The sequence below is a fragment of the Tyto alba genome, unplaced genomic scaffold (genome assembly GCF_018691265.1).
Source record: "Tyto alba isolate M040663 unplaced genomic scaffold, T.alba_DEE_v4.0 Super-Scaffold_20000042, whole genome shotgun sequence".
NCBI lineage: Eukaryota > Metazoa > Chordata > Aves > Strigiformes > Tytonidae > Tyto > Tyto alba.
In genome coordinates this window covers 5,130,383-5,153,740 of record NW_024881293.1, presented here as the reverse complement: position 1 = coordinate 5,153,740, position 23,358 = coordinate 5,130,383, and the positions used below count along the sequence as shown (strand labels likewise).

The 23,358-nt window shown below is 43.4% G+C and overlaps 1 protein-coding gene across 5 annotated transcripts in view; it reads right to left on the bottom strand.

Moving 5' to 3' along the window:
- Positions 1-582: 582 nt before the first annotated feature.
- RERE (arginine-glutamic acid dipeptide repeats) overlaps positions 583-23,358 on the bottom strand; it is a 255,060-nt gene continuing 232,284 nt past the window's right edge. For 3 of the 5 annotated variants that reach the window (XM_042794277.1, XM_033007500.2, XM_033007504.2), the window contains 11 exons: positions 18,624-18,786; positions 16,336-16,428; positions 15,371-15,570; positions 13,935-14,096; positions 12,356-12,469; positions 10,058-11,442; positions 9,433-9,655; positions 7,446-8,169; positions 5,109-5,255; positions 4,713-4,893; positions 583-3,665 (listed from right to left, as the gene is read on the bottom strand). In XM_042794277.1, the coding sequence (XP_042650211.1) occupies positions 3,632-3,665; positions 4,713-4,893; positions 5,109-5,255; positions 7,446-8,169; positions 9,433-9,655; positions 10,058-11,442; positions 12,356-12,469; positions 13,935-14,096; positions 15,371-15,570; positions 16,336-16,428; positions 18,624-18,786 (3,426 nt within the window). In that variant the 3' untranslated portion in view covers positions 583-3,631. The remainder of the gene's footprint in view (positions 3,666-4,712; positions 4,894-5,108; positions 5,256-7,445; positions 8,170-9,432; positions 9,656-10,057; positions 11,443-12,355; positions 12,470-13,934; positions 14,097-15,370; positions 15,571-16,335; positions 16,429-18,623; positions 18,787-23,358) is intronic. The other 2 variants (XM_033007501.2, XM_033007502.2) reach the window with 2 other exon arrangements.

The following is a 23,358-nucleotide window of genomic DNA, read 5'->3' as shown; positions in this document are numbered from 1 at the left end:
TGAGTCATCAGGCCTCATTCTCCCTTGCATGCCTTCTGAACAATCTTGGTTCACAAGCAAATTTAAAAGAAGATGACAGCACACAACCTTTCCTACTCTGTTGAAACTAGGGGAATTGTCCTCTCTGGTTTAGAACTTCTTGTTTTTCTACTCTGGCTGATGCAGTCAGAGCTTATGCACACACTTCATTTTAACTACTTGCCTGTGCTCAGGCAGATCAGTGGCTACAATATCTTACCGCTGTACACAGAAAGCCCCTGAAGTCACGACAGCCAAAACATCTTCACACATACATTCTTATCAATTTGACTGCTTAACATATGGAAAAAGATGCCAAAGTTAGGCAGTATGGCCCTAGAGCATAAATGTGCCTCAGAGGCAGAACATACACTGGAATTGGGCATGATGTTGGTGTTTTGTGTACTGTATATTAAAAATTAAATGACCTCAAAGAAGGGAAAAATAAAGCCAAGAAAGACAAGACAGCTTTGAAGCAGACAAGATGGCCATGCCGGCATCCCGTATTAGCCCAGATGAAAATAACTCTTTTCCCACTAACAACAATCAACAGACACATTTCGCTTGCAGGCAAAACCTGGCTGCTGTAGTGTAGCTTGGTTTTATTTATGTCCACAAATATTTCAAAAAAATTACAAAATACTCAAATGGAGAGAACACAGAAGTCACGATTTCTGGGTTTCTACTCTGTTTACACTGTGTTATCCCATGGCAAACTACTCATATATACATTAAGCTTCAAGATATATATAAATGTAGCAGTCAGAATGTACACTCTGCTTTAACGGTGCAGTGAAACAAGCTCAACCATGACGACATAGAACAAGAGAGACGTTTCAAAAACACTAAAGCAAAATTTAAAAAATGAACTTTCAAAACAGAGGGAAAACAAGAGAGATTTCCTAAAAAAAACAAAAAGATCTCGGTTGTTTTAACAGGGCATCGAACACCAAGATGGCTTCAGAAACCACTGCATGTAAAGTTGTAGTTAATCATTGGTCTAAAATGGAAGAATTTCAGTGCGTATTTGCTGAATGATGTGAACAAAAAACATCCCACAAATCATCAGAATTGCTTTTCTGAGAGGAAAAAAATAAAATCAACGAATAGCTTTTGAACAGACTGCAAACTTCAGCTGGAAAAAGAAAAAAAAACAAACAGAGAGGGGGCCATGGGAGGCAATTAGCTATTTTTTTTTTCCCTTAAGAAGAAATATAGCTAAAAATAACAGCAAAAGAGAAGGACCACAAGAAATGGCTGATGTGGCTGAACTCCCCCAAACTCCCAAATTCCACAGGGTAGAAACAAGGAGAGCAGGTTTAACTGAAATGTGCCTAATAAGACCTTTAAAGTAAACTGAGGCACTCTCTCTGCTGAGCAGACTGATCTTACTAGCTATTCCACTGTTAACAAAAGTAAAAAATGTTACTTAGAAAAAAAACATTTCACCTGATCACTGCAGCCAGCGACTGAAGCCCTTACCGTCCTCAATTCTAGATTGACCTCACGGTTTCCAAATCTCAGAAACACTAGCTGTTCCTCCTAATGCCTCCGCAGAGAGTTCAAATAGAGCAGATGGAACTGATTAAATGCTACTGCAGTTCTTTAGCACTGAGAAATCTGGAATGGAGGACAGAAAAAAAAGATCATCAGCTGAAATGGTCCTCCTCTCTCCCGTACACTCTTGCTTTAGGCAGACCTAGAATACCCCAATGCATATTTTAATTGGTAAATTGATGTTATTAACTGTCTGACAGTCATCTTTGGGCACAAACAGTGCCCCAACAAACCAGTGACACTGGTTTTGAGATTCATGAGGTTGATAAAGCACTGTGCATGCCATGCCTTCCATCAGAACGTATGATTAACTACAAGTTTATCAAACATGGCTCAGTACAGTCCTATGACACAACCATCACACTGAACAGTCTATAACAGCAGAGAGAGAGCACTCATGACTTAAGAGAGAGAATGGGGGGAAGTTATGCACCAGCAGAAAAAATGGCCAGCAGATTCAGATGTCCATTGGTTGCATCACCCTCTGCTCTGGCAAAGAAAACCCATGGCAAAACAGTGGGGAAAAAAAAAGAACTCTGCCTAAACAGTAGGCAGAGCTCTCTCAAAAATAACACTCAGTGGCCTTATGTGCATTCCTCTCCTTTTACCATCCACATGGGAACCAGCTGACGGGAGTTACTCTGCATGGACCTGTTGTGTTGGGAGTCAGTAAAGGTTACTATCCGTATATCCGGTTAATCCCAAAGCAGTAAGTTCCTGAGATACAGAACACCGGTGGCAGTTAAAAAGTTTTTGCCTACAAAAACAAAACTAAAACAGTCAAAGAGAAATACAGACTAGTCTTTGCAAAACAACTTTAAGAACACTGAGTTGCCTAGTCCACTTTTCTTAAGAACATATCAAACGTAAGAGGCCAGAAAGGACACACTCTCCAAAAATATGCACATGCATACAAAATTCTGGCTGTACTAGTTTGAGCCACAGAACATTTTTAAAAAGAGATTTTAGAAGAGATTATTTCTTTGAACTTTTGCCTAGAGTCTAAAACCAACGTAGTTAGATTAAGTTTGAAAAGGTGATAGGAAAGAAGTGTATTATGGCCACACTGAAATTTAACCCTTGAAGTAGGCATCAGAAGGGTAAGCTAGTTCCAAGGGACATCTGTACTGCTGAGAAACCCAACTCAACAGAAATCATCTGCAGAACAGAGAGATGTAACACGAACAAAAAACCCCAAACAACCAAATCAACCAAAAAACCAAGAACAGAAACAGTCATTTGCAACATTATCCCTGCAACTCCCTTTAATGCTTATTGTTGATATCAAACCAAATTTCAAGCTTTTACCCATTTGAAATTATTGATACCCATCATTCCCTTTAATTAAAGGGATAATTATATATATATATTTTATTAAAAAATCAACTCTGTATTCTGTCAATACCAGGTAGGAATTCACAATTTGTGATGTTACTGAAAATCAAGATAAATGTTTCTGGAGCTTTGTTTTGTTTTGTTTCTCCCCTCTACCCAAAAAAAGTTATTTACAGACTTAAAAAGCCATGCTGCAGAACTGAGCTCTCTTTAAAATTATGAAGATTTCCTACAATGTATTAAAATAAAAGTAGATTTTTATTATTATAGCACTTGGATTCAGAGCTTGTTATGTCACCTACTTGCAATCCTTGTTTTTTTTTAAAATAGCTATAGATGCATTGAGTGTCTCTTCACGCACAGTGACTTGTGTTGTGAACCTGATTCTAGCACCTACTCAAAACAAACTAGTAAGAAAAAAAAAAAAAAAAACAAGATTGCAGGAAGTTCTCTGAATATTCCACACAGTCCTGTATTTTCAATAGGCTTCTGAATACGTTGTCATGCAGGGAGACCCACACCAGTCTTGAGAAATCTTCTCTACAAATGAACACTATGCTGATAAGTCTCTACTTGTTGGGTGGTTGTTTCTGTTTTAAATATATAAAGAAATCTTTATAAGATATTCTTTTCCTTTTGTAGCTCTTATTGTATGTAAAAATGTTCCACTCCTTCCCAAGGACTGGGGTTTCCATAGCCAGCATTACAAATAAATAATTTATTACAACTGTTTGTCGCCTTCTTTCTTCAGTCGACTGAAAGAGAAAGAAAACTCATTTTAACAAAATGAAGGAGGTGTCATGACACTTTATAGAGAGCTTTGCCTTCCTGCTAACCTCGCCGGGCTGCCTTGAAGGGAACAGAGGTTGCCAACAGGACTTGTGAGCTTTCAGCACAGAAACAAGAGCCACCGTAACAGCAGCGATAACCCTGTCTGTTGTGGGAGGAAGCAGTGACCTTCTGCTACTGGAGCGCTCCTCACGTGCGAGCGAGATCACTAGTGGCAGCTCAACCACCTTTAGCTTTAACTGCACTTGCAGATATGACAGTTGGCTTTGGGCAGACCGGCTGCCCCCACGGCACAAGGCCAGTGGGCAATTTTGGATAGCAGAAACAAGGACCAAACATCAGAGTGAAGCAGTGCTAGGCAGGCGTTTAACGTGCTCCTTCCTATATATCCTTGCTACCCACAGACACGCGGAATGGCCCTTCCTAGGTACTGGTGGCTTCTTCTTAGCTAACATATTGTCATTGTCGAACAGGAGCTAAGGGGGCGTCGCATAAGGTAGGCCAAGAAGAGAACCACTCTACTATCAACACCACGTAGCATTCTGGGGCCAATAACTCACATCATTCGTCTAGGCATCACCAGCTGGTAATGCAGGACCCGTATTATTTGCACATTTCAATTCTCTACTGCCTTTAGTCATTCGTTAGGATTTATTGAATTCCTCCCCTCTTCTCATTCATAAAGCTTTAGCTACCCTCCTCCACTGTTCTCAAGGAAGAGAGATGTGGAAGCAGATATCGCAGTATCACACTAAAAGCCCCAATGAGCAGTAATTCTGCAATATAAGACTCAACTAGTCTACATCCTGTGCCAATAATTTGAACCTTGCTTCCAGTCTGCCCTAACACTTACGCTCAAATTAGGTCTTAGTACAGCTTCACCACCTTCCATAACTGCAGCAGGACAGTAACTCAGCACACAGCAACAAAGGCAGTATTTCAGAAGAAAAAAGATGGGACGAAGGAAGCTGTAGCACCCCTGCGTCTCCAAAAGCCTTCGCTGCACCACTCACCTGTAATAATCTTCCTGACTTGGTAGATGACCACCATGCATGTGAGGATGCCCATGCAACCACTGCTGCTCCATTGCCAGTCTTTGCAGCTCTGCTGACTGGGCATGCATGGCCTGCAGCTGGTGGGCTGCTGACATAGGAGGTGGAATGGCACCAGGCAGATCTCGTGGATAAGGAGTACCTACAAGAGAGTTGCCTATTTTTAGACGCTTCTTTGCCATGAAGTCTGAAGAGTTGTCCCATGAAGCTTTAAGCCAACCAACCAACCTTTGGCTGTAACCTAAGTCACAGCCGAACTCCATTAACTCCCCTCCCAAGAAATGCCAAGACCCGGAGGAAAAGATGACAGTTAAGATCAAGAGCCCAACTTCGTAAAGGACCAGAAAATGCTCTCACCAAAGACTGGATGTCGGAGCATTTCATGCTCATGAGGTGGCTGCCCTAGCAATGGGTTGGGGATGGTCCCAGGTGGGTAGGGAAAACGTGCCAGATGGGGTCCAGCTGCTAAAGGATCCACCAGCGGGTGAACAGGTCCTGCTGAACCTTTAATAGAAGGAGAGAAAGAAAGAAAGAAAACTATCAACTGCTTTGGGAAGTGTCACTCACTGTGGAGAGACCAAAAGTCCTGTTAGACTTGAGCTGAATCAGCATTAGGCCTAACTGGCATGTCATTACCAAGAGTTTAGCTCCATCCAATTTGAAATCCCCTTTTCTATCTTCAAGTGACATCTACTTACCAAACAGTCTTAATTGTTAAAGCAACAAACCAGGGCTTTCAATTACTACAAGAAAAAGAAATCCACCAAGCAACAGGGGAAAACAAAACCAGTCAACATTTAGAAAAATTTTCCACAAAACTCCCTCCTATTTCCCCTTTACACACATAAAATTGAAGGAACACTAGTGACATGTAGTACAGAAGCACTTAAGCATAGGCCAAAAGCTGGCAAAAAACTTTGTTTGTAAAAGATGACATTGTCACCATTCCTGTGTGGAGAGGAACACCAGTAGACAACCACTTTGATGTCACTTTATGAATATAATGAAAAAAGACAATGGCAAAACCTGGAAAATACTTAACTCATCAGCTCATCTGCAATCTCTGCATGTTAACCTGTTAGCAGGTTGCAGAGGAACCACAAATGAAAGGAATACACCACAGCTACCACAATTCTCCCCCAGCTGCTATCTGGTCCAGAGCAGAAATTGCGTGGTCATTTAACATTCTATTCATCCCTACTCTAAGGAGACATACGGGTTATGCCCTTTAGGGCTTTACCTATGGAGCTACTCTGGAGCAAGAACTAGTTGGAGACACTCAAGAGCCTCTAACTATTTTAACCCAGCATCCAGGATTAAAGCCAAATTAGTTTTTAAATACAGGTAAGATTTGACAATGAATTGACTTGTCAGCACCAGTCTCTTGCTAGACAGAGCGAGAACGTACTAGCCATAGTTTTGTCCAGAACAAACAACTGGGGAATATCTAGACTTACCTGCACAGAGGTGGTGACTTACCTGTCAACAGAATCCTTGCATAGACAAGATCTGTGACGAATTTCTTCTGCTATCAACAGGGTATGCAAACCTGCCTCAAATTGAACCAGTTTCTAATTTGTGCAGTGTCAACCAATGTCCACGGCTGACAGCTTTAAGGCTGTTGATACTCAGCACCGTCATCTCCCACCTGTAGCCTCCCGCCCCGTAACAATCTCACAAGACCCTGCTGACTTCCTTGCTCTACAGTTTGGCTTCTGCAACAGCACTCAAATTCCTTCCAAACTCTAAAAAGCAGACATCCCAGCTATGTTTAATGCATACTGCTCCAAGGCCAAGTATGCTATATTTGCCTGCACAAACACTGCATTCGTAGCCAGCTGCACCAGAAGCTGCACTTTAAAGTACTTGGACTTATTTCTTCCCCCCTTACTTGGCGGCTACTGCACCTGGTGCCTTGCTTGCTATGTTCTCTCCAGTCTGTCACCAGAAAATCAGAAAAATTCTGCTTAGTGCCTCATCTTCCAGACTCCAGGTTCCAGACACCAGAATTCCAGAAGAGTAACACATAGCTTGCTTTAAAAACGAGCAAGGCATTAGTTCATTTTTGAGATGACTAAATACTCTGGGAAACAAATGTCCACACCTAAGAATACACTGTAGCTAAAAAGATGCCAGCCCATAAATTTAGATGGTTCTTATGAGAATTGTGAGAGTTTCAGCTCAACTAAAGCCAAATAACAGGCATGTCAAATGACTACAGAGATGAAGTTTTTCTCTCCTATTTTTTTTTTTTCAGCTACTTTCCAGCTATAACTCGTAACATAACAGCTATTAGCAGCGTCACCAGTCCCACGACATTTCTCCTACTACATTCCCTTCACCCAGTGGAGTCTCCACCTGTACACCAGACAAGGTGGTGCTCTAGGACTCTAGTATTTAACCCACCACAACAAAACAGCAAACCTTTTTACAGTGACAGTGCACAGTCTCGAAGAAGATCGCTGTGCTGTTACCATTATTTACTTTATCACTGTTATTGGTCCACCGTCTCAAAAAATAACCGTTTGCATTTCAGTTATCACAACCTTATACAGTACAGAAAGTACATCATACACAAGAAAACAGGGATTTTGCTCCTTGAGTTCCAGAGACACTGTCTGCCTGTTCTGGGGAGACTTCTGCTCAGGAGAGAGCTTCCCCAGGAGACCTCCTAGCCCTTCTCCCTGGGCTCACCTTGATGTAAGGGATCCTGTTGATGTAGGTGTAAATGCGAGTGTATGTGTGAATGTTGGTGATGGTGAGGCGTAACGTTGAACATCTGGAGCCGTGCCAAGGGGTCATTTGTCAGCGATGCCATCCGCTCTGCGTGTATTCTCTCTGCTGCCAGTCTGTCAGGGTAGCTCATTTCAGGCCGTAACTGCGGGCCTGCCAGTGCAAGTCTCTCTCTTTCAAGGGGGTTCAAACCCGGATGGAAGGAAGCAAATGGGTGAGGTCCTGCTGTTGGGGGGATAGTCAGTGCACCATGCCTGGCAAAATGCTCCATGGGGTTAGTAGCTGGGTGCAGCGCGTCTAGCTCTGGGGGCTTCACCTCAAAACCAGGTTTCATCCTCTCTCTCAACTCCCTTTCCCGGATTTCCCTTTCCCGGATTTCCCGCTCTCGCAGCTCTCGTTCCCGAATGGTGGGATCCACGTTGTAGAGGCCAGGCATATGGTAGGCCAGAAGTGGATCAGTGGGGTTCAGAGGGACAAAGAAAGGATGGTTACGGTTTGTTGGCGACATGACGTGAGGGCGGGCATATTCACTCAGTGTTCGTAAAGCAGGTGTATCCGGACCAATGTACGGCGGTACAGCAGCGATGGTTGTTGGAGGAGGTTCAAATGAAGGTCTCATATGTGCTGGCCCACTGAGCTGAGACTCTCCAAGACGGCCTTCATGGGAGGAGCTGGACACTTTCTGCTGCACAGAATGGGGGAAGAGAATTTTAATTCAACACATTTGGCTTAAAAACCCAGCAGGCAGACACTTCCCTTGCGCTTCAAGCTCTGGGAGGAGCTAAGTTCAGCCTGCTGAGCCTCGAAACTCCTGCAGCTGTGTGCTCCAATGTGGTTTGGGGAAGAACTGGGTTCTGTCTATCCTGTATGCCAGACTTTGTAGTGGCAGCCTCAAAGCTACACTAACTGCTTTACAGTTAGTAGAGCAGCAGCTAGTTGGTAGATGTCACAGCTATGAGCAATAGCTGGCTGGTACCGGTCACTACTGACTCTTGTTCACACCGTGTTCTTCCTTTCCTCTCCACACTCACTTGTATCCTAGAGCTTACTAAATCCAAGGAAACTCATCTCCACCATGTGCAACACACAAATTCCACTGCTTTAACACCAGGACCTTGCATCCTGCTCTCCCCACCTTCATGAGGGCAGCATTGCGCTTCTGGAGAAGACAATAAGCAAAGCTAACCCACGCAATTGTCCAAGGATCCCTATCCCCAAAATAAAGCAAAGTCCCCACACATGACACATCCCTTAATGGACAGATGCTATATCCTGACTTTTGTAATCCTACAGAAACACACTGCTCCCATTCAGATCTCTGAAACGCACCTGGAACAGGAAGACTTTAGCATCTTCTTTTTCAGCATTAATGAAGTATTACTAACCTACCAATTCTGCAGGCCCAGCAGTAACCATTCCTTTCCAACAGCCCACAAAAAAATGGATTAATTTTATCGGCTCTTTAGACCAAGAATGGAGTTTGGGTCTCCCCATAAAGAAAAAAAAAAGTATTTATATGCCTTTAACTAAAGTTCACTTCAAATTTAAAAAGTCTTCAGATCCCCTTTTTCCAGCAGACAGCACTCTTGTGCCTGCACAGTAGTACAAGGTACACAAAAGCATTCACTATTCCTGCACAGAGTGCTTTTCTACTGAAAGTAAACGTAAATACTTGGCTTAGTTATCCCCAGCTGCATTGGCTTCCCGTACATCAGAAACAGACAGAGAGCAGAAAGTCTCAATTTCTTTAAAGAGAAGAATGTCACAAGCAGGGCAGGAGGTGCTCATAGCTCGTTGGCTTTCACTTAATACACAAGGCTCCCATATTCATGAGCACCTGACTGCACACGCATTAAAGCGCTTCTGCGGATTTGCATTTGAGTCACCTCCAGGTCAGATCTTACCATGTCAACTCCCTTAAACAGCTCTTAGCTACAAAAAAACCTACCGCAGCTCTTTCTGCTTCTCTTTCACGCTCCCGCTCCCTCTCTCTTTCCTTCTCTTTTTCTTTTTCTCTTTCCCTCTCTTCTCTGGCTTTCTGCTCTGCCTCCCTTTTGGCCTTTTCAATGGCCTCTTCTCTCTTCTTGGCCAGTTTTGATCCTGCCAGAGGCATAAAGTACAAGTCTGCTCTTGAGCATGAATTGTAGCCACGGTCCAGGTGCTTATAGAACCTGAAAGAAACAAAACAGAAAGAGCTTAGCCCTGGGAAAGATATAACAGTCAGGGTTTTAAAAAGCTGTATGTCCAAAAAAAAAAAAAAAAAGAAGAAAAATTATAGCACTAGCTTCACCAGAAGCCATGAGAAAAATAATTGTACCATATTACACCACAGACAAGTCAACTATAAAACCCCTCTCACAATTACAAACTGTAATGCCCGCTCTCAATATGCTGGCTGAAACAGCACCTTTCCAGAAAAAAACCCCAGCAAAATCATGCTAGAAGGAGACGGACAAGATGCACATGTAAAATAGACTCAGCTCCTGGAGAAGCTCATTTCTCAGCTTTTGGGAGTGCCCTGCTACACAGAAAACCAGAGCACATTAAGGAAGCACTGCTGCCAACCTCCGTACCTGGCTGACTGACTGGCATGACTTGGTGTATCCACCACAGTAGGTTCTGGTGACGGACTTCTGGGTGGAGGGGGGGGGCTTTCTGGTTCCTCAGCTTCATCTGGAACTTCTTCTTTGATTTGGATAGGTGGTAGCGTGCACGCTGTCACCACTGGCACGTTTCCACTAGAAGCTGCTGAGGTGGAGATGGAAGTCTGAAGTGGAATGCCAGGCACAGTGGGTGGCGTGGAAGTGGAGGGGCAGGAAGGAGGGGTGATGGAAGGTGGACCTCCAGGGACAAACGGATGCTGAGAAAAGGGGGGCTGGGAGGATACCTGATGGAGTCCAGATGGGGGGTGATTAGCAGGCGGGGGAAGGCTCTGACTCTGCGTCAGTACAGGAGGTTGAGCTTGCGAAGACTGCAGCGGTTGGCTTTGAGGCATCAGCTGCAACGGAGGAGGGTGTGCAGATGGAGGATGGTGAGTGGAGAGGGAGCTCAGAGGTTTTAAAGCAGGCGGTGGAGGCAAGTTGGAGTTCATTGAGAATGGAGAAGGGCCAGAGAGATGAGGTGGGTGCTTGTGGGATGGAGCAGTGGGGAGCTGAGGGATGGGGGTAGTAGGGGGAGGTTTGATGTGAGGCATGGCCATGGGTGCAGGGGGCAAGGGCTGCTCCCGCGGAGGCTGAGCCTGCTGCAGCGAGGTTGCCGTCGGCAGGACAGGCTGCGTTACCTGAACCTGGAGCGCAGAGTGCGAATGAGAGGGTGCCTGGGTCTGGAGGGGAACCTGAGACTGAGATGACTGAGTGGGGAGGGAAAAGGGCTGGGAAGGTACAGGATGAGGCAGGAGGGGCTGGGCCTGCAGGCTGTGAGGGGCAGGCTGGGCCTGACTGTGGAGCGGCGGCTGCGAGTGCGGCTGGGAAGAGGCAGGGGCCGGCTGGCTCTGCGACACGCTCAGCGGCTGCAGAGGTGGGTGAGGCGATGGGAGCCTCTGCGGGTGCAAAGCGGGGGCCTGCTGTATGTGGGAATGAGGAGGCGGCGGCGCGGGGGCCTGGGGCTGGCTGGAGGGCTGGGAGGCTGATGGCGAGACCTGCGGTGCGGCTGAAGCAGCACCCGACGCCGCTGGCAGCGATGCTGGTAACTGGGCTGATACTGGTGGCGTAGGAGGAGGAGCCTGGCCAGAACCGCTCTGTGCCTGAAGCACTTGGGGCTGTGCCTGCAGCACTTGCTGCTGAGCTGATGAATCCGAGTCGCTCTCATTGTCTTGAGGACTAGGGATGCTGGGTGACGTGCTCCGGTTATCCTGGTCGATGTCCTTGGGGTCGCTGCTCCCTTCGTCATTGACGCTGCGGCTGTCAGAGCTCTCGCCTTCGCCCTCACCCTCTGAGGGAGAGTTTGGCCTGCTGATCTCCTGCAGGGAGAGGGGGATGAGTAACACCGCGCCTGAGAAAACTGCACAAAGAACATCACCGGCCTGCCACAGGGTGCAACCTATTACACATGCTGTGCAAATACCACCCTTCGGACCTCACAGGACTTAAAACAGCACAGGCAACATAAATATCCAAAGGGAGAGCACAAAGACAATGGAGCCAGGCACTTTTCAGTAGTGTCCAGTGGCAATGGACACAAACTGAAACACAGGAGGTCCTGCCTGAACATAACGAAACACTTTTTCACTGTGGGGGTGACCCAGCAATGGAATAGGTTGCCCAGAGACTGTGGACTCTCTGTCTTTGGAGCTATTCGAAAGTCATCTGGACGTGGTCCTGGGCAGTCGGCTCTGTGGGGCCCTGCTTGAGCAGAGGGGGTGGACTGGCTGACCTCCAGGTCCCTTCCAACCTCAACCATTCTGTGGTTCTGCAATAGGGAAAGCTCAGTGCCAAAACTCCCAAATCCTGGGCACAGAGTGAACCTGGTCAGGTACACAGAGCTGAAAAGACATCCTGAACATATTTCAAATGAGCTTTGATACAATTAAATTGGGAGAACTGCAGTGGTGGTCTTCTAATTTGCACAGAAGAGGAAAAAACACATTTCAACGAAAAAAAATTGCAGGGAAGGAAGGAGAAAATAATCCAAGGACACTCCTATATGGTTGATATTGATATTAAAACAAAAGACTTACGGATTTACCCCATATCATTCCACTGTTTTTAAACAGAAGGAACACATTATAACATTGGTTGCTTTCCAGCCACAGATTAAGTTACAATTTGCTGTGGCTTAAATTGATGCCATGTTTTTGGTTTGTTACTGGGTTTGCACCCCCTCCCACTCTCAAAGCATTCTCCTAAGAGAAAATATTCCTCTGTGGGACTTACTTGAGTTTTGGATTTTTTGGCATTGGACCTGTCAGGTTCCTCTGTGTCAGAAGCTGCCTTCTCCCGCTGCCTCTTGGAGTTCTTGAGAGGAGAAGATACCTCTTCTTTTATCTTCTGCCACAAATGAAGCAGAACACAACAGTTACCAGTGACGTAAATGCAAAAGTAAATTGAGCATATGTCAGTGCTACTGTATCTCATACAAATAAACGAGAAGGACTACTATGGAGCAGGAGAACTGATCAGAAGTTGAGAAAGTCAGTATTTAACAACAATGCAATACACATCTGTCCTTCTGTCCAATTACAGGTTGCGGGGGAATCTGTTCAGGAGCTGCTGCTGTATTCTGCCACCTGCCAGGAGCAGCTCCCAGGAGATCTGCATCTACATAACGCTCAAGCCACTCCTTCTGGAAGTCAAATTTAAAACAGAACCCAAGACAGACTACAATTTTACTTCTGCAGACAGAAACTCACGGGGCAGTTTGCACACAAACACTGCACACATTTCCAACACAAGTTAGTAGGAAAAAGAAGCATCGAGTAAAGCATCCTTCATCATGCAGATGTAGTCTCGAGCTTTGAAAGTGAAGGAGTATTTTGTACAAAGCAGCTGTATTCAGCTGTGCAGAATCAAGCCTATCACAAACTCACACCAGATCAACTGGCCCTGTATACTCTTCCAACAGAGACCAAGAGACCAACACCAGTTAACAGGATGGAGCAAGAATTTCTGCAGTACACAGACAGAGGATAAGCCTCTTTCTGCTACATAAAAGTCTCGCTTTACTCCTGATATTTTGAGGGATATTTTTATATCCCCTCAAATATAGGGCTAACAGTGAGTAGCTATTACAAGATTACTACCTTCTTTCATGGCCTGGGACAGCTTTATACATCACATAATTACCTACCCTAACTTCAAATTTTGCTAGGTTCTGTTTTATCATGTGAAAACTTGCTCCATACTCCATTCTGACTTTTTTTTTTTTTTTTAGTATTTATTTTTAACTTGCTACTTTTCAATTTACACTGCTTAATGACAAGCCCTCCTGCTTCATCTGGCTGTGTTTCTTCAGTACTCTCTTGGAAAGGCACTTACTCATTTAAACAGACTAAACTGTCAGCTTGCTCTGAAAAATAAAGCAAATATACATACAGAAAAACAGTAATAGAAGTAGTCTCAATTACTACAGTCACATTCCTTCGTAAACAAAGATTAAACACTATTTAAAAAAAATCCCCCAAACTGTCTACTTGTTTCAAATACAGCATTTCTGATCTGTATTATTCCATGAGCCTAATGCTTGCATTTGCATCTGAAATTGAAGGATTAATTTATCATGAGAGCAGTAAGGTTATGTGGGGATACTTTGCTGTTTTTTATCATTACACGTTCTTATGTACAGGAACAAAACATCAGTCAGATGCACCATTAAATTTTTGCTTATCCACACAAGTAGGAATTTCTAGGTCACTGAGAGATTCCCTGGCCTCCTGGAATCTGCATCTCATTGAGCTGCCTGAAGAGGCCTCGGGTGTCCAAGTCCTGACACAAAAGAAGAAAGGGAAAATTTTACCTTGGTAGACTTCTTCACTGAATCTGCTTTGCTGTCATTACTGGAGGTGCTGGCAGCGCTAGGAGAGTTGCGGCCACTGGAACGGATGTCTTCATTAATAGGTGAGGCTCTACCATCAGGGCTGGCTGGCTGCTTTTTACGACCACTACGTAGTGTAGACATCTATTTGGTTAACAGAAACAAAAGTGTATCGAAGTCAGCATTTGTCCAATCTCTTTACTTTTTTCTGTCTTACATCAGGGCCATGGATGAACCACTCCTGCTAAGAGGAAAAATTAAAAACCAAAAGCATTTAATATTGTTATAATTGTTCCTTGAAAGCTCATCTGGACTTAAAGGGAAAAAAAGGCAAATCCTTAATTTGTCAGCTCAAAACCATTAAGCGCTGATTATTTTATTTAGTAGTGTCTGATAGAAATGACAACATTGGAAAGATGTTACAAAGCTGTTGCAGTTTGCATGCTAGATTTTCTTCAAACACACGCAGGCATCTTTGTAAGCGTGCATACACACACAGCGAATGAGGTTGGAAGGGACTCACATGTTCTACTGAAAAAAAAAAGTTTATCTGTTGACATTCAAGCCATTAAGACCAGTTTCCAAAACCAGGTTCACTGCGTTCCTGTGATTCCATATGGAATCCCAGTAGAGTACATTTCAATAATTAATGCTGTTTCCCTCCCAGTTTGGCAGTTTTTTGGATGACTGGCTACCATAAAAACAATGAAGCCAACCTTACCTGACAGTGTAGCCTCACAAGGTATTTAGACGATATGGTCATATCATCATGATCACAAAGAGGGAGAGGGGAGGGAAAGGAAAGGAAATATATCTGCTGCTTTCTATCAGCCAAACCCCAAAGCAAACATCAAATTAACCAGAGCTGCTGTCAGAGTTCTCATAAGTGACTTGTGCTCAGTAAGGCTCCCAGCATTTCACCCGAAGTGAAAACTCTGTGACACAGCATGCTAACCATAGGAGCAAACTACAGTTTTCTGTAGGGAAGAGATTTTAACTCCAGTAACACAAGGAGACCACATGAATAACATTTAATTTTTTAAAATTCTTCCTTTAAAGCAAGCCCAAGGGCTTACCTCTGACAGGACCCAGCTGGAAGAAGGATCCATACTAGTACAAAATCAGTAATGACACACTGGTCAAGTGCCCCCTTATGATGACAGTCCACTGCCACTCATTAAAAACATGGAAATAACAAGTTTGACCAGAACTTTCAGACGAGACATTTCTGTTCCTCTTTCCAAAGATAGCCTCAACCTCAGCAAATCTCCCACCTGCAACACAAACGCAGCAGCAGGCACATACCATGGCAAACAAGCAAGATGCAGAAAGCTTCATTTTGGAAGTTTGACTACCTTTTTCCAGACAACATCTCCTCTTTTACAGAAGAAGCTGCAATGTAAGAGTGTTAAGCCTACCGAGCCTCGACTCCGCCTTGTCCTCATGCTATGCTTTCCACTAATTCCATCATCTTCCTCTTTGACAGGCTTAAACATAAAGGGTGGAGGGTCCACAGGCTTCTCAATGGGTGGCAGCTCTCCGTACTTTTTGAAGTGAATGCGACAGTCGGTGCACAATAAAATGTTTTCTCGACCACCGTGGTGCCAGTCCTTGGAGGCTTGGGGCAGAAAAAGCAACAGCTTAGAAATACATAGTCTACCAGATACCCAGCACAAACACATTGCATTATTAAAAAAGCACACAACTACCAGAAAAGTAGCTGCTTTTCTAGCAGCAACAAAGAGAAATTTCTGGAAACCTTTTGTCCTGTTCCAGGCTTAGTCTGGGTTACAGTGCACATCTTGGATTTACAAGCTATTTGTTTACTTAAGCAATTACAGCTTTGAAAACAAACAAAGAAGCCTTACCTGCTCTACCTGGGAGCTATCAGGCAGCTATTATTCTCCAAAGCTGTGATTTCTTAAAGTGAAGTGAGCTATGAACTTCTCATTTCCTTCCCTATTTTGAGGTTCACACTTCCATGCCATGTATATGCCCGAATATCACACAACCTTAAGGAATATCTACAGGAAAGGCGCTGCTACAGAAGAGATCTGGTGCAGCGTAAAGAAGTTCTATGTGTGACAGTCACAGTCCAATATTGATTTTCTATATCAAAAATTGATTACAGAGATTATGGATTACGTAGATTTTTTCCTGTACAAATGTCTACCTCTCAAGATTCCCCTTTGTCACTGCAATATTAATTTGCAATGGCAAGGCATGATTAACTCTGCTAGGAATGCTGCTTATTTTAGTTGATTCAACCCCACATTTTGTTGAACAGCTGTACATGCACATGAACTGCTCTTGCTTAAATGAAGCTGCGTGAAATAGGCAGTCACAGAAGGGAGAGAAATACAGCAAAGAATCAGGTGCATACTGGTGGTGAAGCAGTGACGACAGGCGTAGCCCTTCAGTTCCTGTTCACTGTCCTCGCTGTCAAAGTCATCTTCACTGGCCGAGCTCAAGTCCACTGAATAAGTAAAGAACAAGGGAAGAAGAGGAAAATGAAGAAGAAAAAACTCAGCAGGGTTTTCTATTTCCTCCTACTTGGCTAAAATAACCATTAATAATAATAATAGTTCTCGCATGAATTTTGTGGCTTCCTACAGTCACCTTGCCTTCGATGGCCATTATTTCTGATCTTGCAAACTAAGAAAAGCCAGATCCCATCAGTCTACCGATTAAAGGAGGATTCCAGAAGTGCACCAAGCAATACAATTCACAGAACTTTTGATTCTAAACATGGGACATTTCCAATTCAGTTGTCATTCGAATACTGTTCATGTCTAGTTAGAGAGGCTGTGTTCCAAAAGCATAATTTTCAAGAGAAAGGAGGTTTATCTCTAGAACCTGGTCAAATTTAAATTAAAATATTCTATACCTAAAGCCTGCTTTACTAGATTCCACGGACAGATACTGCGGTGGATTTCCTAGTTTTTATCTTGTTTCTAGACTTCATCTTCTAAACCAGATGGGGACTGCTGCTATGTTGTTACACAGTGGCTATATTTAACCCAAGTTTTGTGGGTGGAAGAAACAATGCTTACATATAAAGTACCTGTTTCAAAAACACGTTGTGATTCTTTTGGACGAGAGGTACTACAAGTCTACTACGAGCTTTCCAATCCTTACTGCATGCTTCCTTAAGAGTTTTATCCCGTGGCAAATTTACATTTCAAGAATTTTCACATTACAAAGAAGTGGAGAATATGGAAAGGGTCACTATCCTTTGTGGTAAGCAGTGTATAGCAAATTAGCCGATTACAAGGTTGTGAGCTAAAAAGCACCATCTAAACCACTGAAAATCCACAGCCATCACAAAACCGGTATCTTACCTCATCCTCTAAAACAACTCAGAAGTAAATCCTTTCTTATTGCGAGTCCTGCATTTTTCTAGCACCACCCCTATAAACTCACAGCATAACAGGTCTATAATTTGTCACAAGCAGAAATCCTTGTGGCTTCTTTTGTTCACATCTTTAATTAGAATTTCTTGATGCAAGAATACTGTTTTTCTAAAGGTTCCAAGAGGATATTTTGTAATACATGCAGGTTATAGAGAAGGAGAGATTCTACAGTACTTGCCATTAGCGTTTGTCATCAACTCATTACCCTTCAAATTAACACTGGATCCCATTTAATAACAGTAGCTGCTAGCACTACCATAATTTCTACATTAATTCTTGCAGGTGTTTAAACCCTGACTACAAAATTGACACTAGCTTGGAACTTGCTCTCCTTTACTAAACTGACTTTTATTCTCATCCTGCAATCAGATCCATATGGATGGGTCCTTCCAGTCACATGCACTCTGAAGTGCCAAGTATCTTGGATCAAGCTGTAGAGTCAAGATCCTCACTTCTTGTGCACACAGAAATCAGCAATACATCCAATCAGTTCCAGCCAGGAGAAGCTAATAGCCCTTTCCTTACTACCTCACTAATACTCCCTCCAGAATACTCTGTCCTGCCTGCTCACCACATCTTCTACCTTCCCCATATTAAAGAGCCTGCTAATTTCTGCCTTCCACATCGTCCCTTTTCTTCAGAAGACTCGTGAAATGCGCTGGGTTTAGTTCGCAGGAAGATTTAAAACTCACAGGGTAACATAAGCCTTTTACATAAGGATAGAAGTTTATAGATCCATATGGCCATTACTAATCATAACCCTTTGCAAAGCTGTGTATTTCAGTGGTTTGGGTAATTATTCTTTGTTTAGACACTTCTGCTTCAGTTAAGGCCAAAGATCTTCCAAGATGCATTAAGATACAACAGTGCTGGCTGCAGCACCCAGTCTGAGACAAGCAGAAGGTATGGGTCACCAAGTATGGATGAAAGGGACTTCTTCCTTTTTGTATTTTCTAATTCCCATTACTGTAATAAGCCTGGAGAAAATACAACACAAAATCAAGAAAAGAGTAGGGAAATTCAGTACCAGGGCAACGTTTCCACCCTTACAGGATGCTTTTATGTTTAAGAATGGCACAAAGCACTTGGTGATCAAAGACGCCTACCACATTCCAGCATAATGGTATAGGAACAGGAGAGGGCAACTGCCTGAACTCCATTTCCTTGCTTCATTCACTTGAAGGTACAGCACCATCACATTACTGTTGCTCCCTGCATCTAAACAAAGATAAATGCATTGCTTTTAGCTTCCACTTACAGAATTCACTGGAGGGGGGCCTGGAGGGAGTGTTGACTGGAGTGGAAGCAGTTCGAGTTTTAATTCTCCGAAACACAGCCTGTCTTCGATGCCTACGGTGGGCTCGAGAACTTGCTGCTTCAGGGGTTTTCTTCCAATAGTAATAGAAGGTGATTAGTTCTCCCTGCAAATACAGAAGGAGTATGTTAGAGGGGCATGCAAAACTGACTTGTCAGCTTCTTTCCTTCCTTTTGCTCTCTGTATGAGTGCACATGTATTTTTGTAGAAAGCTTCATGATGTGTTTCAGCCAGACAATAGAATCTTTCCGTAAAATAGAAAAAAAAAAAAACACCTCATTATTTTTTGTTTGCTTTTGCAGAGGAGGAACAGAAGTAAATAAATGCCTTCTCACTCCTCCCCTAGGAAAGGAAAGAGGTTGGGTAGCATGTATCCACCCTCTACCTGCTGGTCTCAGCAGTTTGGAGCGGGGTGCCCTTGCCTTGCTGTCAGCACCTCTGCACAGCTCGGGAGAGGGACTACCCTTCAGTGAGTCGTGAGAACAAATAACTGGTCACTGCTAATAATTCTCTGGTGTTTACAGAAAGAATAAGGATCAATTCAAACAGATACTGCCATTTTGTCAACCTATGTTCTGCGTACAGATATTTTTAAATATTCCTGTTTAAGAAGCGTTAAGGTAGAATAAAAACATGTTCAGCAAGAAGTCTATAACCGTAATTCAACCCTACTACAGTAAATCGTGTTTTAATTTGAATATATATGCCCACATCTAAATTAATTAAGCAGTTAAAGAGCACACCTAGAGAAATGAGTGATAATTTCACAGCATAATGAATCTGGCTTACATTCAAAAACTGGAGCAGCTGCCATTCAAACTAGCGGATGTAATGCTGAACTGAAGAACAGCATGTGGTTTTAATCTCTTTTCTCGTACTTTGAAACCCCATCATTTCCTGGCGACTTGTCTGCCTCTAAGGTAAAAGGTGTTGTTTCTTTCAAGTTGCAAGAGAAAAATGGAGAAGTTCTAACCAGCCCCTTGAAAAATCAACATCAGAACAAACATACCCGAATTGCCCACAAAAAGGGTTTCTTTGAACTGCATTTTATGTGATCAAATAACATAACCTCAGCCTGCTCCCTCTGTGGGGAAATCCTGCAGCCTATACTCAGGGCAGATCACTCAAGTTAAGTCTAATAAAGACACACCCTTAATCCAAACTCTCCCAAGGGCCTCAAACAAGCAATTACAGCCATAACTAACATCTGTACCACTGAAACACTTGAAAGACAAAAGGAGGATGTTGTTCTAGACATTAACTGCTGACATTTAAGACACTTCAGAATTTTACCAACACCTAATTTAAAAAAAGAAACACCAGAAAAAGAACACAACCACAACTTTGATTTCTGGCAATGGACAGAACAGATGCATTTTTAAGCTGCACTGCTACGGATTGGGATCGATGCTACTGATCTCCAGCACAGACCCGAACAATATTCACACCAAACTGTGTGAATCAGAGTGATACCTGGTGAGGAGGAGGATGGAATAAGTGGGGAAGATTAATCATTACCTACAACTGCTGATTCTGGAGGACAAACCCCCTACTAATATAAATATATATATAGGTATATATAAGGACATACATACATATATATATGTAAATACAGATATTTATAAAAACTCTTTCTTGAAGAAAATCTAAAACTAAAATGGGCACAGGCTGTCGATGAGCATTCAAGCTATGTCAGATCTGGGAAGAACAGAGAGTGCTGACACCCAGCACCCTGCTCTGCTACTCCATGTTCAACTGTACGTGTTTGCTTTAGAAATAACATTTTGAGTCCACTAAGTGGGCTCAAAGTCCAGCTGGCACAACTGTTTGTCAAACTGAGGATACGACCTGTGCCAGGAGGCAGACTAAGCTTTGCAGAAAAGCTTATGCAATGCTTTTCAGAAGCAGAAAGTCTCTTGCAAATGAAACCAGCCACATTTTACCTATAAATTAATATATATCAAATTGGAGGTGTCAGCACCAAGGAGCAAGTCAGTAAATCCCATGTCTTTATGTCAGTGAATTAGTGTGTCCTCTGACATATGGCAACAGCAGAGTGCAAACCAATCTGCTCTCCTCCCATCATGAAACAGGAAATGGGAACCTATCTGAGCTCTACTTACACATTGCAAACCCATCAGGTCCCAAGGGAAGTTTAACAACTTCTACATGCACTACATCACAAACCAAACTTTTAAAAAATAAATGGTGTATATTTATAAAAACTACTAACTTCATGATCATAATGTTTTTTCTTCTGAGTCCCTCTCAGAACTGCAGTCACAAATGCATGCAGATAAGGATGAAATAGAAGTTTATTCAACAACTGGCTTTAATTCATCTATGAAATCAGGATATATTAATGGACTAGAGAATATTCTGTGCTTCCAATTCATCGTCAGACTGCACAGCTACATGACTCAGTAAATGACTCAACTTTCTGATAAAGACAGAGAAGTAAAAGCCACAGAGGAAGCATACACAGAGAATGTTAATGTTATATACATACACACAGGTTAGACGTATACAACACTGAAAAAATTCCATGCCAGATCTTACTAGCTGCCTGGTTATCTAATATTATACTGTCTACCTAAGGGATTAAATGCTGGAGTAGAGTGAGTCAGGTAGGATTAGAAACAGCATACTGGTGACTGCACGGGTGGCAGCAGCTTCTGCACAAAGGAGTAAGTCAGAAAAGCTTTGGTTCTACAAACAGGGAGTAAAAACAGCTTCCAGCTTCACTGCAAGTGAAGTCAAATGAACTTTAATCAAACATGCATAGCGTGTGCTGCTGAAACCCATCGCACATAAATTCAGGGAACAAAAGCTATTGCAGAAATCAATAGCCTACTGAAACATTAACACAGGCAAGCATTGATCAAAAGGCCCTTTTACAAAAGGCAGCCTTGCAAATTAGCTGCTGTTTTTGCTTGCAAGCAAACAGAAAAGCATAAACGCTGCTGACATGAATGGCCTATAACGATCATTTTGTTCCCTGCGATACCACCTCACCTCACCACAAGGTCTCGCAGTCAACACATCCTACATCTCTGTACTATAATTGCGAACAGCATGATGAACTGAGGCAGTCTGGTGCTTGTTCACTGGGGGAGGGCTGAGAGCAGCTGCTCTGAATCTGATTTTCCGGGTAGCAGGTCTACACCCAGGGGAACAGTCCTAACCTAACAACCTGCAAATGTATTATTGTACATCTCCTTTGAAGTTTTCTGTGCCAGGAACCGGGTATTGCTAGCAACATGCGCACTAAAATCACACAAAATAAAGCAGACTGAACCATCCTTTGTTGCATCATTATACTCGTTCAAGTGAAGTGACATCCGCGTCATTTCCAAAATTCAGAGAGAAATTAAGGAAGGAGTGAGACCACTGAGGCAACTGCTAGCCGGGGTGGGGTCTCTGGCTGATGGTGAGAGGGGAACTCAGGGCTTGCAAGCTAAATTCAGGGAGGGCTGAACCTGCTGCTTGAAACCGTGACCTTGTTTGTCACTCTCTAATCCAGTTGAGTGGCCTGAAGTGCACAAACCACCTCATGTCAGGAGGTGGCTGGCTCCTTCTGCAGTAAGCATCATCCAACTGCTTCTGTCACTCTCTTCCCCGCACCCACTAACGTGCTCCTGTTTCATCAAGCTCTGGGACCCCCAATAAACCAGGTATTAACAACCGCTGCAAAGCCTCACAATGAAACGGTAAACTTAAGCGATGCATGGCCCAGCTTACTGCCACTTGAAAGGTCAGGTTGCAAAATTTTACATGGCTGCACATCCATGGATGACCCATAACACACAGGCAAATGAGAAACAGGAGTGTTACTGAAGCAGGCCCTCCTAGTACAAGCAAAACCCTTCTTCATCAAAGCTCTCAGTCTGATGAATCAGTTGTTCCACATGTGGTAATACAGCCTTTATTTTGAAGCAACTGTCCAGCAGGAAGGGTTACCATGTCCAAGGCACTGATTCTTTCACCAAAACTCCTAACGGGCTGCCTCCTGTCCCTGAGATCCACCTTGTCTCTCAGATCCCCAGATATCGATGTTGCTGACACAACTGTCCATCTGTATCACTTGCCAATAAATCCAAAACGTTAGAAGGAAAGTCCCAATAAAATGGCCCACATGTCTACTCCAGCACCACCCCTCAAATGAGTAGCTCTAATTCCTGTACTGTGCCACATCAAAGAAAGATGCCATTAGTGCCCTCCCAAATCAACTCCATTAAGCAACAGGTTTCTTCCATCTGTGTGGGGAGAAGATTAATTTCTCTCCCAGTCTGCTTCGTTGTTCACAGTAAAGGCCTCACCTCCACTTGATACAGTACCACCTCTCTTTTCTGTAAGCACAACTCCATTTTTCTATGTTAACATCTGATTAACTGTCCCAAGCTATTTATCAAACACATACAAAACGAGAAGCCTTGTTCAGGCTTTCAATGCCACCCTTCATCGGGAGCATCTACTTTCCCGTTACCAAAGTTTCACAAGACAGAGGGGATATGTTCTTCACTAAAACCCATGGTTGAGCTTTCATCAATTTTGAAATATATCTGGAGCTCACAACCCACATCTCCTGCCTTCTCCTGCCAAGGCCATTTCACCCCATGTTGTAGGTACATAAAAAAAAGTCACGCTTCATCTCCTTTTAGCTCTGTTCTAGGGATTA